General features: G+C 36.3%; 2 protein-coding genes across 8 annotated transcripts in view; one reads left to right on the forward strand and one right to left on the reverse strand.

Moving 5' to 3' along the window:
- The window catches only part of wipf3 (WAS/WASL interacting protein family member 3), a 92494-nt gene extending 91363 nt beyond the window's left edge, over positions 1-1131 (forward strand). For 4 of the 7 annotated variants that reach the window (XM_060825368.1, XM_060825371.1, XM_060825367.1 and 1 more), the window contains exon 8: positions 813-1130. In XM_060825368.1, coding sequence (XP_060681351.1) covers positions 813-853 — 41 coding nt within the window. In that variant the 3' untranslated portion in view covers positions 854-1130. Of the gene's footprint in view, positions 1-812 lie in introns of all 7 variants that reach the window. The other 3 variants (XM_060825370.1, XM_060825369.1, XM_060825365.1) reach the window with 2 other exon arrangements.
- A 12277-nt stretch (positions 1132-13408) lies between these two features.
- LOC132815981 (secernin-1-like) overlaps positions 13409-15519 on the reverse strand; it is an 85730-nt gene continuing 83619 nt past the window's right edge. Inside the window, exons 8-9 of the mRNA XM_060825372.1 lie at positions 14977-15142; positions 13409-13748 (exon numbers count right to left, since the gene is read on the reverse strand). Of these exons, the coding sequence (XP_060681355.1) occupies positions 14984-15142 (159 nt within the window). The 3' untranslated portion in view covers positions 13409-13748; positions 14977-14983. The remainder of the gene's footprint in view (positions 13749-14976; positions 15143-15519) is intronic.

Here is a 15519-nt window from a genome sequence, read left to right on the forward strand (position 1 = left end):
TTGAGACAGATGCATGAGGGATATAGACAATGTGCAGGCATATAGGATTGTTTAAAATAATATGCTGGTGGGCTGTAATGTTCTATATTCTAAAATGAGAAATACAAACATCGGTAATGTATGGATGTGGATATGCAGGTATCTTTGGCCCAAACTATCTCTTGTGTACTGTAAATTGTGTGCCAGTTCTCCATAGATTTGCTGGGTATGACTAATTGGGAAACCCACTGATGCAGTCAGTGGTACTAGGTGAAACAATTGAGAATATCATCACTTCAGGGCTATACCTCACTGCAAATTCCAGACATGAAAGACCAGAAGCAAACCTTTTGCATGATTTAAGTTTCTGCTGTACAGCAGACAATTGATTCAAATGATTGGTAAATCATTTCCATTATGACTCTAGTTTTCATTTGAGAGTTTTCAATTGTTGAGTTCCTCCTAAAGCAGTGTAACATTTGGACATTACCTTGTAAATTCTTTGTATCACCTCTAACACTAGAGAGAGAATGTAAGAGACAGCCTCTCTCCTCCATTTTATCCATAGTTCCCTGATAACTATCACGGATTAACGGTTTTGTGCACAGGTCCACTGAAATTGTAATTTTAGTTATTGGATTTTAGTAGTAAGAAGTAAATTTAATTTATGATATTCTGAGTTTGGTTAAAATTTTGACATCCATGTAAAGAAGTGTATATTTAATTCAACTTTACCATTTTATTAGTCTTGATTTAAAAGAAAGACTTGGAAAATATAGCAAAGTTGTGATTTTACTTCCTGACTTTTTTTTCCTACATGTTCTTTCTTACAGTTAGCACCAAAACTCATCTGGCTACAACACCATTAAGATGAGTTGTTAATTTCGTTGCTTGTGGTTGAGACCATCCATTGGAAGACAGCATGTAACATCACAGAAGAAAGATGTTTCTGCCTTGAATTTATTAAAATAGCTAGTCCTAAGTTAGTAATATGAAAACCATTTTCTTCACGTACTTGAAGAAACTTGTGTTCCTTTGTAATTAATAGTCACAGAAATTGTTCCAGTGTTGATCACATTTATCTGTATCCTAGCAAAATAGTTAAAATCATTATAAATTAACATAATGTACATTTCAATCATTTCGACTTAAAAAAATTTAGAAGTGCTGGATGAGTAAGGATTGTTTTAGATTTGTTGTATCAGTGTATATTAACTTTTTTAGATAAATAGATGTCAGGAAATCTAAATACTTTCAATTGAAGAGAATTATTTGTGAAAAATATTAAATGCTACTATGGATTGGAAATACTTCAGTTATAACTTATTGTTCCATTGTTAGTAACACTTAAATGGGAGCATTCCCACTCGCTCCTAGCTTTGGCATTAGTTTTGCTTTTTGTTTTTTTTAAGCAATTAGGATTTAACCTAAACTTCTATTCTCTTTTTTAAGGTGCTTTTATACAATTCAATACCAAAATATAGTTTGGTTGTTGGTATATGCAGTATTGTTCCCTGCAGGTGACATTATTACATGTGATTAAATACAAGAGTTTTTTGATGCCCATGTGTTTGGATTTGATGTGTTAAAGGGTAATCAAAATTTAATTCAGTTACTTAATTTATCCAATCATTCTAACTTCAATTTCCTGCTATCTTTTAAAAAAAATCTTTTCCAGCTTTAGTTATAACTTTGCAACATCAATTGTTTTGTTAAATATTACAATCAATTGTGTGAATACTTTGACTTACACAACCAGAGATAAACAATGTATTTCTTGCAATATGAAATGGAAGATGCCAAAGCCTGATAAATCTTACATAGTTATGTTCTTATCTGCATGTAACTGTAATTAGTGTCACAAGCCTGATTTCATTTAACTGAATTAGTCACCAATGTAGTTTAGTGGGTACATTGTTGTGGAAATCCTGAAGTTGTTCGATCACTTTGTTCCTCCACAGGTTGCACTGTGGCTTATACCCTCTTCCTTTCCAGGAGTAACATCAGTTGAAAAGAATTTGTTCTTTTCTTTTACACTATCATTAAAAACTTAATAGAAAACCACTTTATTCAATCAGGTTAACTGTTTTTTAAGTGGTGATCCCTCAACAAAAACTATTGCTGAATAATAGATCCAACTCTGAAAGAAAAATTGTCAAAGGTTATTATATGCCTCTGTTATGATAGACTAGTTTCAAAAAAAACTTGCAATTTTTCTTGAGGTTTTGCATGTTATTTCAGATTCTCCCTGCACTCTCTACATATGTTGCAATCTTTTATTACAAAGATTTGTAACTTTTTTACAAAGCAATTTTTTTTTCTAGTTAGCTGTCAGTGAGAATTTTTCAATGTGATTAATTGATTGTTTGGGTAGCCTGATTAATTCATTGGGGATACACAGCACTGATCTTCAGTGAAGAGTGCTATTATTCACTGAGTCATGAGAGGAGGTAAACAGTCTTACAATCTCTGCAGTAAGACCTCCCAGTCAGGCTAATGAGGTCAGTGGTGAACAGTCTTATTTCTCCACTGAATGCAAAATCTAAGCCAATATTTCTTTATTTCACCTGAACAATGTTTTAAAGGTGGAAATTCTTTAAAGATTAAAAAGAAAATGAGTAGTATAAAATAATTGAACTTAAGATATTCTAGACAAAATTACAGGATTGTTTATTCAGAGTAAATGCATTGAATATTCTGTCTAGCTGTATTTTCCAGGTTTTAATTTTCTATGTATATAAGCAGTATTAAAAACATATTGAAACACTTTTTTTGATCTTTTATTTCTTAGCATCAGACTATCCTGGCACACAAGGATAGGGACACCATTTTATCCCTTCCGTTACAAAATAAAAATACAAATTTAATGTCAGCTAACTGGACAAGTCAGATCCCAGAGTGAAATTTAGCTCGATAAGGGTCAATCAGTTAGCTCTGTTGACTGGACAGCTGGTTTGCATTAGAGTGAAACCAACAGCATAGGTTCAATTCCCTCACCAGCGAATGTTACTGCGAAGGACTATCTGCTCCCCTTGCCTGAGGTGGTGACCCTCAGAATAAATCATCACTGGTTGTCTATTTCTAATGTGAAAGCAGCCCTATGGCCTGGTGTGGTGATGGTGACTTTTACCTTTTACTATGTCCATCTTCTGCTAGATACTTCATGTCGGAATCCTCCGTTTGATGTTGGTAAAGTAGAAGCAGATCGATAAGAAAGATTGGTGACAGTGAACCTACCTCAGGTATTTCCAAGGTTTGAATGCACACAACCCTGTATAACACACTGGCAGCAGTGATAGCTAAAAATATAGCACTTATAAACCTTAGCTGAATATTTTGCAGTTCTTGGTGAACATGTGCCTAAATTGCTTCATTATCTGAGGAATTTTGAATAATACAGAACACCAGCTGTAGACATTACCACTTATAGGCTCTTCCAATCATGTTCATCGTGCTGGCAAGGCTGGCATTGATTATGAATCATTAATTGCCTTTGAAATTGCCTAGCAAGCCACACCAGTCAAGGGCCATTTCATTTTATCGGTTATTGTGTAGTTACTTATAGGGCAGTTCAAGTAAGGAGGGCAGGTTTCCTTCTCAAAAACACTTTCATGATCCAGATTTTTTTTAAACAATTGCTGACAATGGTTTCATGATCATTATTTGGACGTTAACTTGATTTTGTTCATAATGAATATGGATTTCAACATCTGCCATAGTGGGATCCAAACCCACATTCCCAGAACAGTCACCCAGGCCTCCAGATCACTTGTTTAGTGATTAGTCCTATACTGCAACCTTCTCCCCTTCCTGGGAAGGCCATTGAAGCAATGAAGGTGGCTGGTCCAAAGGAATCTATACAGCAAAATGGTTGGGTTGGTTGTGATTGTAGAAGCCTAACCATCTTCCCTTTCATTCGCTATAACCTAAAGTGAATGGAAAGCCTTCACTCCTGATTCCCATTAAATTTTACCACGTGGTGGTGGTGAAAGGCTCTCTTTTTAAATAGTACTTCAACGTCAAAGGCTATCCCTCTTTCTTCAATCGAGAGAATTCAATATTTTTGTACACATCTGGACCAAAGTTACGTGACATCAAGTTAAGAGGTTATGGCAGAACCCAAGCTAGATATGTGTGAGGCAATGTTGTTCGTAATAGTATTATTGTTACTATTTGCTTTGCTGATTGAGAGTAGGGGGACAGGTCAGTAATTGCTCAAATTGGATTTGTTCTGCTTTGTGTGGACAGGTCTAAGTATGATATCATAATGGATCTTATCAGTGTCAACAGGAATCATGGGAAAATGCTTCAATGGTTAGTTATAACTGGCACAAAAAAAAAGAGGATTGTGGTTCTTGAATATTAATTCATCTCTAGGACATTATGTAGTGGCTACTTCAGAAAGTATCAGTGAGTCACAAATGACCATGAGCATAGAACTGTACAACACAGGGACAGGCCTTTCAGCCCACAATCATGTACCAAACATGATGCTAAATTAAGCTAATCCCTTCTACCTGCCCTTGGTCCAGATCCCTTCATTCCTTGCATATTCATACAATTATCCAGAAGTCCCTTAAACACCCCTATCATATCTGCCCCCCACCCCCATCACCCTGGCAGTGCATTCTTGACTCCAACCACACTTTTAAAAAAAAACCCTTGTATCTCCTTTTATACTTACCCCACCCCAAAATGCATGTTCCCTAGTATTAGGCATTTCAATGCTGGGAAAAAGATCGACTGTCAGAACTCCTCCAATGTCAAAACAGTCCATGCTTAAAATGCAGCAAGATCAGGACAAACATCCAGGTTCAGGATGGTAAGTAGCAATTACATTCACATCACTTAAGCATTCTCTTTTCCATCACCTATCTTAACGATTGTCCTTGGAGAAACTAAACATTCCGTAGGTCTTGCAGCAGACTTCGAGCCTAATGACCCTCCTTCAGAACTGATAGAAGCAAGGTGCTTGGATGTGGATTGAAGACCGGGTTGGGAGGTGAGAGTAGTGTAAATAAGTAAGTGATAGGTGGAGAAGTGAGAGAGAGAGGGAGAGACACACAATTAGGCAAGAGGGGTGGAAATTAATCAGCCAGTGAGAAACACAACTGATAACAGGTTGGCTGTGCTGCAAGCTGCCCATTTGATGACAGGCCTAAACAAAAACAATGCAGCACATGAGCAGGCCCTTTGGCCTGGCTAACCTACACCAGTACATTTTGCCCTTCACTTTAGAAAAAAAGTCTTCACTTACAAGCTCTATTCATTTCCTATTCAGGTATTTATCAGGTGCTTCTCAAATGCAGTGATTCCATCTGCTTCCATCATCACCTCTGGCAGCACGTTTCAGGCATGCACCACACTTTAAAAGAACTGTATGAGACAACCCTACCTCTAACTTGTCTCTCCTAGTAATTGACCCCTCCACCCTGGGAAAATGCCTCTTTTCCATTCTGTCCCTATCCTTCACAATCTTAAACTTCTATTAAGTTGCCCTTCAACATACGTTCCAGTTAAAATGAACCCAGTCTTTTTTCATAGCTAAAATCCCCCATGCCAGGCAAGGTCCTGGTAAACCTCTCCAAAGCATCCTCATCCTGTTGGTTGTATGGTGACCAGAACTGTATGCAATATTCCAAGTGTGGCCTAACTAAAGTTTTATAAAGTTGCAGCATAACTTGCCTGTCCTTATCCCTTTCCAATGAAGGCAAGCAGGCCAGAGGCCTTTTTCACTTTGCTAACTGGAGGTGGCAGTGCAGGTAGATGTGGACCTGCACACCCAGACCCCTGTGGTGTGGAGGTTTGTAAAGGACATCAAGTAGGTGGGTAGACCCTGAAAATATCAAACTTCATTAAGTCACATTCTCCTCCCCTCCCTTAGAACAGCATCTAATATTCCACTTGGAACCTTGCAGCCTTTAGGACTTGATATCAAGTCAATAATTTTAGGGTCTGAACACCTTCATGTCTTTTACCCACCCCCACATCATATGGGATGTTTTATTTCACCATAGCCAACCATTTTCCCCTGTACATGGTCCCCATTATCAACTTTTTCTTCTTCCTTGGCTTACGGTTATCCATCTCTTTAAATAGGTGTCTTTCTCTTCCTCTGGACTCTGTATCCAATAATCACTTACTCCTTTACACCAACACACTACTCCCTTCACCAATACAATTAGAAGCATATATGCCATGTTATCTTGCTTCAATCAGTTCTGAGGGAGTGGGGCTGGTCACTAAACATGGACTCTGCTTGCTCTCCACAGCTACTGTCAGACCTACTGATTTTTCTCCAGCAAATTGTGTTTTTGTTTCAGATTTCCAGTATCTGCAGTTCTTTATTTTATTCTAGCTTCTGAGGAATCTGTGCTACCAAGATGGTCATGGACCTAGCAACTGGAGATTCTGCAAAAAGTGTTTCATTTGTTAATAACACTCCCAGGAACTTTGCATGGAATGTAGCTTCTGGTGGACATGACTCAGCTCAAATATATGGAGTGGGAACATGACAGATCCTATGTTTCAGAAATCAAATTAGAAATCTTTGAAATTGCACAGATCTGCTGGGAGAGATGTAGATTATTTAAAACAAAGATATCAACAAAAACCTGTATATTTACCTATTAGTTCACATTTAACTTATATCGATTCTGTTATGTGTTAAATTTACAAAAAGTGAAAACTCATTAGTAATTATTTCACTTTACTCTTTCCTAATGGGGATATTAAAAAAATCTCTCCAACACTGCAGATGTGAAGCCTGGCCTATCCTCAGTAACTATCAAAACAAAACTCATCAATCCACACATCAGCAACCGAAGATTCCGTCTCCCATAAATGTTGAAGGACTCTGGATTAGGTACAGCACTTTACATACTTTAGTAGGCAACTCTCTTAAGAAGTCACCACTGACGTAAAGATCCAATATCAAACATATAAATCATGTTTATTGTGAAACACCACTCATTATGCTTAAAAATCCTAGAATACAGGCAGTGAGACGCATGCTAGCGTCTTTCTGAAGTTTGCTCTAAAGTATTCAGGCAAAACCCCTACAAATTCAACCTCAATGGACTGAACACTGCCTTGATGACCAGAAATGATCCCCCATCTGAGATTGCTTTCATATCACAAATGGGCATAAGCCCCGCTTCCTCGGATGCTGCCTGGCCTGCTGTTTTTCCAGCACCACTTTGCAGATGCTGGAGACCAGAGTTGAAGTCTTCACAATGCAAATGGCCAAGAACCAGGGGTACAAAGAAAATGCTTCAAAGGCAGATGGTCTGAAAAGTGGAGCAAGCATTAAGTTTTAATAATTGAGGGAAGCTTCATCCAGAATGGTGACTCATTTGTCAACCAAGCTACAATACGATGAGTCACAGTATCTTAATGATGAAGCAGAGCCCTGGCAGGGAAGTAGCAGCAGCACATCCTGCAGTGCAGATCCCACTTTCTTATGAGACAGCTGACACCATGTGCTCAGCCATCTGTGTCAACGAATGGCCTGTTCAGACCCACAGCAAAAATGTCTGGCCTTGAATGGGCTTCATTCTCACAGAGGGACAGCCAATGATGAAGAAAATGAGAGAGAAAATCTTTAGAAAATATTATGCTGGAACAATGTTAATAGTCACATACTTGGATAAATATGGATTGATCAAAGAAAGAAAATGCCTGACACCCCAAAGTACACATGCACAGTAACTCTGCCAATACTGTCATTTTGTATCATGCACTTGTATTTGTGGTTGTTTTGGTGTTTTTTGTAAAGAAATAACAGAGGGGTGTTTCAAAGTGTCACATGCAGAACTTCCTGTATCCACAATGTGAACCTTTCAGGGGTGTCAGGAAAAAACCTTAAAAAAATGACACTGACTTTACTTAAAAGGAAAATTGTTTGTTATTGCATAAATAAAACTCAACCACAGAATGTCAAGGCGGCTATTATGGTTAGTGCAGTGCATAAGGACTTTCAAAAAAGGTATCTGATGAAATACTACAGAACATGCTTGTCAACAGCGTTGAACCCTGTGGAATAAAAACATTGGCATCATGGATATCAAGTTGGTCGAGTGAAAGAAAACAAACAGCAGTGATGAACAGTTGGTCTTTGGATTATAAAGGAGGTAAACCGGAGGTTTGTGATTTGGACGAATGCTTTTCTTGATCTATACTGTTTAATTGAGTGTACAGGACAGTGTCAAAATTTGCAGACTCAAAATTAAGTATCACCAACATGTGGATGATAGACTTCAAGAAAGCCAGAGTCAGACTGACACGGGGAAATTGTCAGATAAAAATTTAATGCAGTGAAGCAAAGCAACACATAATAAGCAAGAATGAGTAAAGGCAGTATAAAAGGTCACATTCTAAAGGGGATGTAGGAGAAGAATGACCTAGGGACAATATATACACACAAACTGGTTAAAGGTAGCAGGCTAGTTTGAGAAAGCTGTTGTTCAGGTATATGGGAACTTGAGCCTTATGAATAACAAAGTATACCATACAACATAGTCATTGTAATTATGAAATACTAGTTCAGACACAACAGGAATATGGAGCCCAATTCTGAGCATCGTACTTGGGAAAGATGCAAAAGGTTTAGAATGGGAATATTTACAGAAATTAAATTTTCCTCCTCGGAACAAGTCGAGAAAAATGAGCAATGCTGGGGCTGTTTTCTTTGCAGAAAGTCGACAGGTTTGGATAGAGATTTTCACATTCAAGAGGGGTCCAGAGTAGGTAGTAACGGTGGCAGGGTCAAGAACCAGATGCTATTGATTTACAGCAAATCCATCAGACACAATAAGAGATAAGAATGTTTTAATGCAGGTAGTTGGATTGCACTACTTGTATGGCAGATTTAATTACAGCATTCTAATTGAATAATTATCTGAAGAGAAAAAAAAAATTGCCAACTCACAGGGGAACAAGTAGGGAATGGCTCTTAGAGGGGTAGCAGGGAGATGATAGGATGAATGGCATCCTTCCATGTTGTTAGCATTCTATGACTCATCTGATTTTTGCCTCTTAATTTTGGTTCCATATTTGATAATTTCACCAATCACAATCAAACATCCAATGCCTGGGAAATAATCCCGCTACATCATTTCCTTCTAACTTTAAATCTACATCTTTAACAGCGTTGGTCAAATTACTTTCTCATTAAAAGTATCACTGTCATATTTTGTTTAATAAATGTTCTTAAGCAGCATCTTGCAATGTTTGTCACATTAAAATGTACAATATGAATAGAAGACATTACTGCTGTAAATTGTTAGCACTCAAATACTCTTAGACCAGATTAATGATGTAAAATTAATGGCTTGTTCAAGACATTGAGTTCCCAGAACCTAATTAAAATTACTTAGAAGTAGCAATAAAATGGTTTAGCTTATATTAAATCCAAAGATTATAAGCAGGTTAGTCTTTCCATTGCATAATATGCTCCTGATAAATAGTGTCTTAAGGGTGGGATTAGATGAGGTAAATTAAGGAATAGCTGCATAATTTGGGAGATTGAACTGTTATTAAAAAGGAGCAAAGTTTGAATGAACGCTTTAACAAGGACAAAGAATATTTTAAAGGGTAGCTCGAGAACCAGGTGGCAATAGCTAGGGCTGCAGAGTTATACCAGGATTAGCTCCAAGCTACACCCCATGCAGGATAGAAAGTACTGGAGGTTACAAATGAAACAGACTGCTGAGATTATTTAAATGCAAAATGTGTGGAGTGCCTGATATCTGAAAATGAATGTAAAAACAGGAGTAGGAGGAGGAGAAAAATGTCTATTTCTTTATTTGCAACATATGCAACAGAAAATGCTTGAAGTACCCAACTGATCTGTCATCATCTTCAAAGAAACAAGTTAACATTTAACTTGCTGTGTATTTCTAGCATCTCCCTTTGAAGAACAAAGTTATTGTTAATACTGAATCAACAATCTTAAATTATTCACTCACATAAGACATATGTGCTTAGCTTCATGCTGTAGAAATATGGTTCAATTATCATCTAGAACAAGTGACTAATTCAAGAGATGAATCCAACTAATTGACAGATGAAGTTGGCAGAACAATTCATCAAGGAGTTGCTTGGTAGCATTTACACATATGGTCAGGAAACTCTGGGGACACCTCTCTTTCATTCTTCTGCATACCACCCCACTCAGATGAAGGTACTGTTATAATCAGGGTTGCCAAGATATACAAACCTAATCGAGAGATGATTTCAATTGGACTGAGAAAATCATTCAATTCATGTCAAGTACAGCTACTGGGAGTAGTTGTGTGCAAAGTAGATTATTCATTCAAAGCCAAAGTTTTCTTAGCCAAGATACAAAAGAAAAGGCAATTAGGCATTCTTTGTTCACAAATAGACATGGGTGGAATAACAATGTATTTTGCCATTTAATCATAATGTTTCTGGAAAACTTTAAAGGAAATAGATCTGAAATTGTGGTAGCAAAGCAATACTTGAACAAGATTATGTTTTATAAATTTACCTTTATCTCAACTATATTTGTGTCACACAAAGCAGAAAAATATAGATTCATTTTAAATTATGGAAGTTGTGAGCCCTGCATTATCAAAAAAATGTATCCACTAACCAACTAAATCAGTCATACAACGACATAATTTATAAGCCTTGTGAACATACTCCTAGATACAAGGAATTCCTATCATGATTCAATAACTATACCACTCAACACTCCAACTAAATTTTTAATTCTGATTTCCAAGCAATGAAAAAGGGACATGTTAAATAAAGCTATAAAATAATGCCAAGTAAACGAATCTCATAAAACGTGCAAGTTCAAAATTTAATCATCTCAAGTGATGGAGCAAGTTAAGTATTCTTACCACCATGGTTCTTTTTTAAAAAAGACTAGTATGGACATTAAGTAGTTTTGTACTTTTTCTCCCCCTCCTTATGCCTATATTTTAGTTTACAACTTATTATCAGAGGTGGTCCAAGAGCAGTCAGGACTTACTTTTCAAGTGTTTCCTGCTCTTGCGAAGTTGTTTATTTCCACATATCTCTACACAGCAGTGCTAGATTTGATACACTATCACTCTAGCTAAACAACAGCAATATTTAGTTTAGTACAAGATCTCCTCACAAACAGCAATGTTGAGTATCGTGCAATTACATTGGAAATCTCAAATATAGACTTGCCTACTACCTCATGGTGCACAGTACATCGACTCTTTGAATCACAAGCTATTGCACTATGTTTTATATTCCCAAGATTAAGTCCTCCAAAGGTGTTGAGTCCCTAATGAGCAAAGTTCGCAAAGTTGTAATGCAGAATAGCAATTTTGATTTGAACTAATTGAAAAGACCAAACACTTCTTAACAAAAACTTACAAAATGAGTATGAAGAGTATCAAGCAGATTTAGAGAACTTCCATCCCTATTTGGATAATTGGGGTCAGTTTGTACAATAAAATATTGGCAAAGTTTTCTCATCAATTCTGGTGTATGCTTTCCAAATAACAAGGGTGTCTGAAATAATCCTGAAATTATTGTATATGGACTTTGTAGAAAGTTTGGAACAGTTATATAGAATCTTGTGTAAACAACAACAAAATAGGCCTCCATTTGGAATCTTCTACACTGTCTTGAATAGAAGATGTATGCATGCATGGGTACATTGCAAGACATTGAAATTTTCATTAGTTTATTATAGCATTGTTATTCTCTGCACATCATTGTTCGGCAAGATGAAAAACAGATCAATCTATATCATGGCAGAAAATAAAGAAAGTGATTCTGACATTAGTTCTAATGAGGACCTTAAACTGCCATCATCATGATGAAACTCCAATTGTTAATTAATTGTCAGATGAGAGTTAACATGACAAAGAAAACAGACATAGAACCATTATCATTGCAATGTCCAAACAAAACGCTTAATCTTGTCACAATTCTTTAGTGATGATGAGCACTAATGCAGCTGCTGATTGTAAGCACAGGATTCACATCTTGACAAATAGTACACAACAGGTCACATGTAGTTCAGCCTCCCGATTTATGCAATAATCAAACAATAATTATAATATGACTTCACAAGAAATAACTATAGTTGATTGCAATTCAAGTTCAAGGGCCAGTAATTTCATTTCATTGTCCTATTGGGTGTAACCACGTAAAAACATTAAAATGTTAACACATCCATTTGTTCAATAGATACACGTTAATTACTGACTAAGCCAGAACAAATTTATAAATCCATAAATGAACTTAATTGTCACAAAGTTACCATGAGCTATTGCAGGAGTCAAGTTATAGAATGCAGACATTACTGAAACAAAATAAGCTGGGATAATTAGTCTCAAAAGTAGTAGATGACTTTTGTAATGACTGGTTAAACAAGTAATTATGCTAGATCCTTAGTTATGTGACACCAACTGATAATACAGCATCACATCACACAATATGAAGGAGATAATTCTGTCCAAATATTTAACTGAGGAAGGTGATCGGTCTTTCTGTACTTAAGCAAAGTAACAAACTAAACATACTATGTTCAGTCATTAGTATCAACTGGACAATATCAAAAAGGCTTAGGATAAAGACCAACCAGGCAGTGAGACACACAAACACCAACCCTTGCTAGTTAATAAGTCATGACAATAAACAAAACAACAGGAGAATCGACGTTTCGGGCATAAGCTCTTCTTCAGGAATCATAGTTATGATTCCTGAAGAAGGCTTATGCCCGAAATGTCGGCTCTCCTGTTCCTTGGATGCTGCCTGACCTGCTGTGCTTTTCCAGCAAAACATTTTACATCTCTGATCCCCAGCATCTGCAGTCCTCACTTTCTCCTAATAAACAAAACAGTCATGCTTATTTTCTGCATAACAGAACCTATATTTTTGCTACAATGACCAATATGCTGCAATTTATAAAACGTGATTAATAAACCAGAAAACATCCTGAAAATAAGTGATGCCTAATTGTGCAAAACACGTGAAAACTTAAATAATATAAACAGAGAGCAAAGCTTGAACTACAACAAATGCAGCTGTAATTGAGCTACATGCAGTGCATAGTTCATTCTTGCATGCACTAATGTACAATATTTTGAATTTTATTTAAATGATAATTTTTTTAAACTGAATTCAAGGTTCTGGAGTTCTAATTCATGTAAAAATGAAAGTTTGTGTCCCAGTACTGTGATAACTGGCATCTGCTGAGGGATCAGACTCAACTGCCATTGATTATTCTCAAGTATAAGGAATTCCATAAAATACATGCTGCAACATATCAAACCACAACCAGTTAACCAGAAACAGAGAGAACCTCAGGTCAAAATCAAATTTGACAAGATTTATCACAAAGAAGAAAAAAGAAAATACCATACGAAGGGCATCAATGATGACTCACTGCAGATTATGCCATGCTCATTAGCTTGTCACCTGACCATTCTTTACTCAATGAATCAGTTTGATGGATGTAAATGCTATCGTGACAAACAAAGCATTTAGAAGGTCCTGCTTTATATTATTTCTGCATGCACACAACCAACAACCAACCACTGGCTGCTTCCTATCACTAGACACAAAGATTAAACACACATTTGGATGTTTGAGGATTTTACTTCAGGAAGTAGCTGAGTTATCCGAAATAAAAGACAAACCAAACGACAGTGAGTCTCCTCTTTTTACTTTACGTAAGAGACAATCATTTGTCTTGAACAGCTCCTCACCCTGGTTTTCAGAAAGGCCTACAAAGACCAATGGGGCACGACTAACAGCTGAAAAAAAGAGAAAAAAAATTCAGAACATAATTAAAGTTTAGCGTTGGAAAATTCATTAAAGCTTCTCCTTCTAATGCAATAATTCTACCAACTGTTTTGAACAATCACAATATTTGTGGTTGAGTATTTTGTTATGTTTATCTCAACACTTGTGGTTCTTTTGTAAACAAAGATTTTCTCCACAACTGATGAAAATTTACTTTCCACTAATTGCCATTTAAAGTATCTGGTCATACTTAACTCCACTTGAAGTCAGTATTTTTACCTTCTGTGTATATGTCTTAAATTCTTTTAGGACCAAACATGAATAAATCTGTAAATTATGTCCAAAGTTTAGTATATGGAGTAAGAGTTAACAGTGATAGAACTTTGAAGCTTCAAAATCAAAATATTTGTGTCCTGGTATGATGTCTGATCATTGTTCCTGACAGTGAAGGTAGATGCTCATTTCTTTGCTTCATATATCAAATACAGACACCATATGTAGCTTCACAAAGAAACAAAATGGTGCTGGCAATGCAGCTACTGATACACTACCAACTCCTTTTGACGTTCTATTTTACAAACAAAATTTGCAATCATTATTTGATTACCACTGGAAAGAAAAACGTATAGCTGCTCTATGATCAGTAAAGCCAATTAAATCCAAATTTTTCTAATTAAAGTTTTTTTTAAAAAAAACAAACTTGTAAATAAAAATCTACTTGCTCACGGGTGATTTGGTTAACATGGGAACAAATAAAACAAAATTCCCAGAAGATTGAAATTAGAACAGCAAAATGCTGAAAAGAATGTTTCTTTCCACAGCTGCTACCTGACCTGTTGAGTATTTTCAGTAATTTTTAACTTTGATTTACAGCATCAATAGCATTTTGTTTACGCACTGTTTTGTAGACTAGGAATTTATTTGTTTACAGTGTCCCGAATGGAGGAAGTCTAGACGTCAAAATCCCCGAGGATACATGATATTAAATAAGTAGCTTTTTTGAATTTGAAGAATGTGTTACTTGACTATCTTGCTTGAAACACTTTGGATGAAACTAATTATTTTAATAGATACACCTAACCTCACCACTTCTACAGTTCTTACTTCCCATTCTAATTGTACTTAGCACTGTACTTGAAAACATTAATTATATTCATCTCTTTACATCACTTTTGAAACACATGCTGTCTTACGCTATTAAATTACGTATTGCTGGTTAGCTTAAAACTAGCAACTTACACAAACGTCACTTGTAGAATTTAATTTCAGTGTCCACACAATCATAGAAGAGGTCAGCAAATTCTGAAGGGTCAACAGGTCCTTCACACTTTAAGATGTCCTGCATGGCTTCCAGACCTTGTTTTTCCAAATCCAGCATGGTTTTCCAAAGCTTCTGCCCTGCATCCTACAGAGAAAAATGACCATTTCAGAAAGCTACTTATTTAATAACCCAAATGGATAGACTATATCGGTATCATTAAACCAAAGTGAAATGGGCCAATATTCACAAAAAGTGGATACAATTATATCAGATCATCCCAGTTAAACTTGTGGTGTCCTGCAGAAAAATTTGCTTTGGCACATTTTTAATTCACATGAACCATCATTATCCACATGGTACAACAATATTTAAAAATCCCTTCTGATTTTCTAAAGATCCTGCTCCAGTATATTTGACCTTCTGTTGAAGGAAAATTCATTGATGAAGCAACTGAAGATGGTTGGGCCTAGGATGCTACCCTGACCAAAACTTGCAGTGATGCCCTGGACTTAAAATAATCA

Source organism: Hemiscyllium ocellatum, chromosome 5, assembly GCF_020745735.1.
Source record: "Hemiscyllium ocellatum isolate sHemOce1 chromosome 5, sHemOce1.pat.X.cur, whole genome shotgun sequence".
Classification (NCBI taxonomy): domain Eukaryota; kingdom Metazoa; phylum Chordata; class Chondrichthyes; order Orectolobiformes; family Hemiscylliidae; genus Hemiscyllium; species Hemiscyllium ocellatum.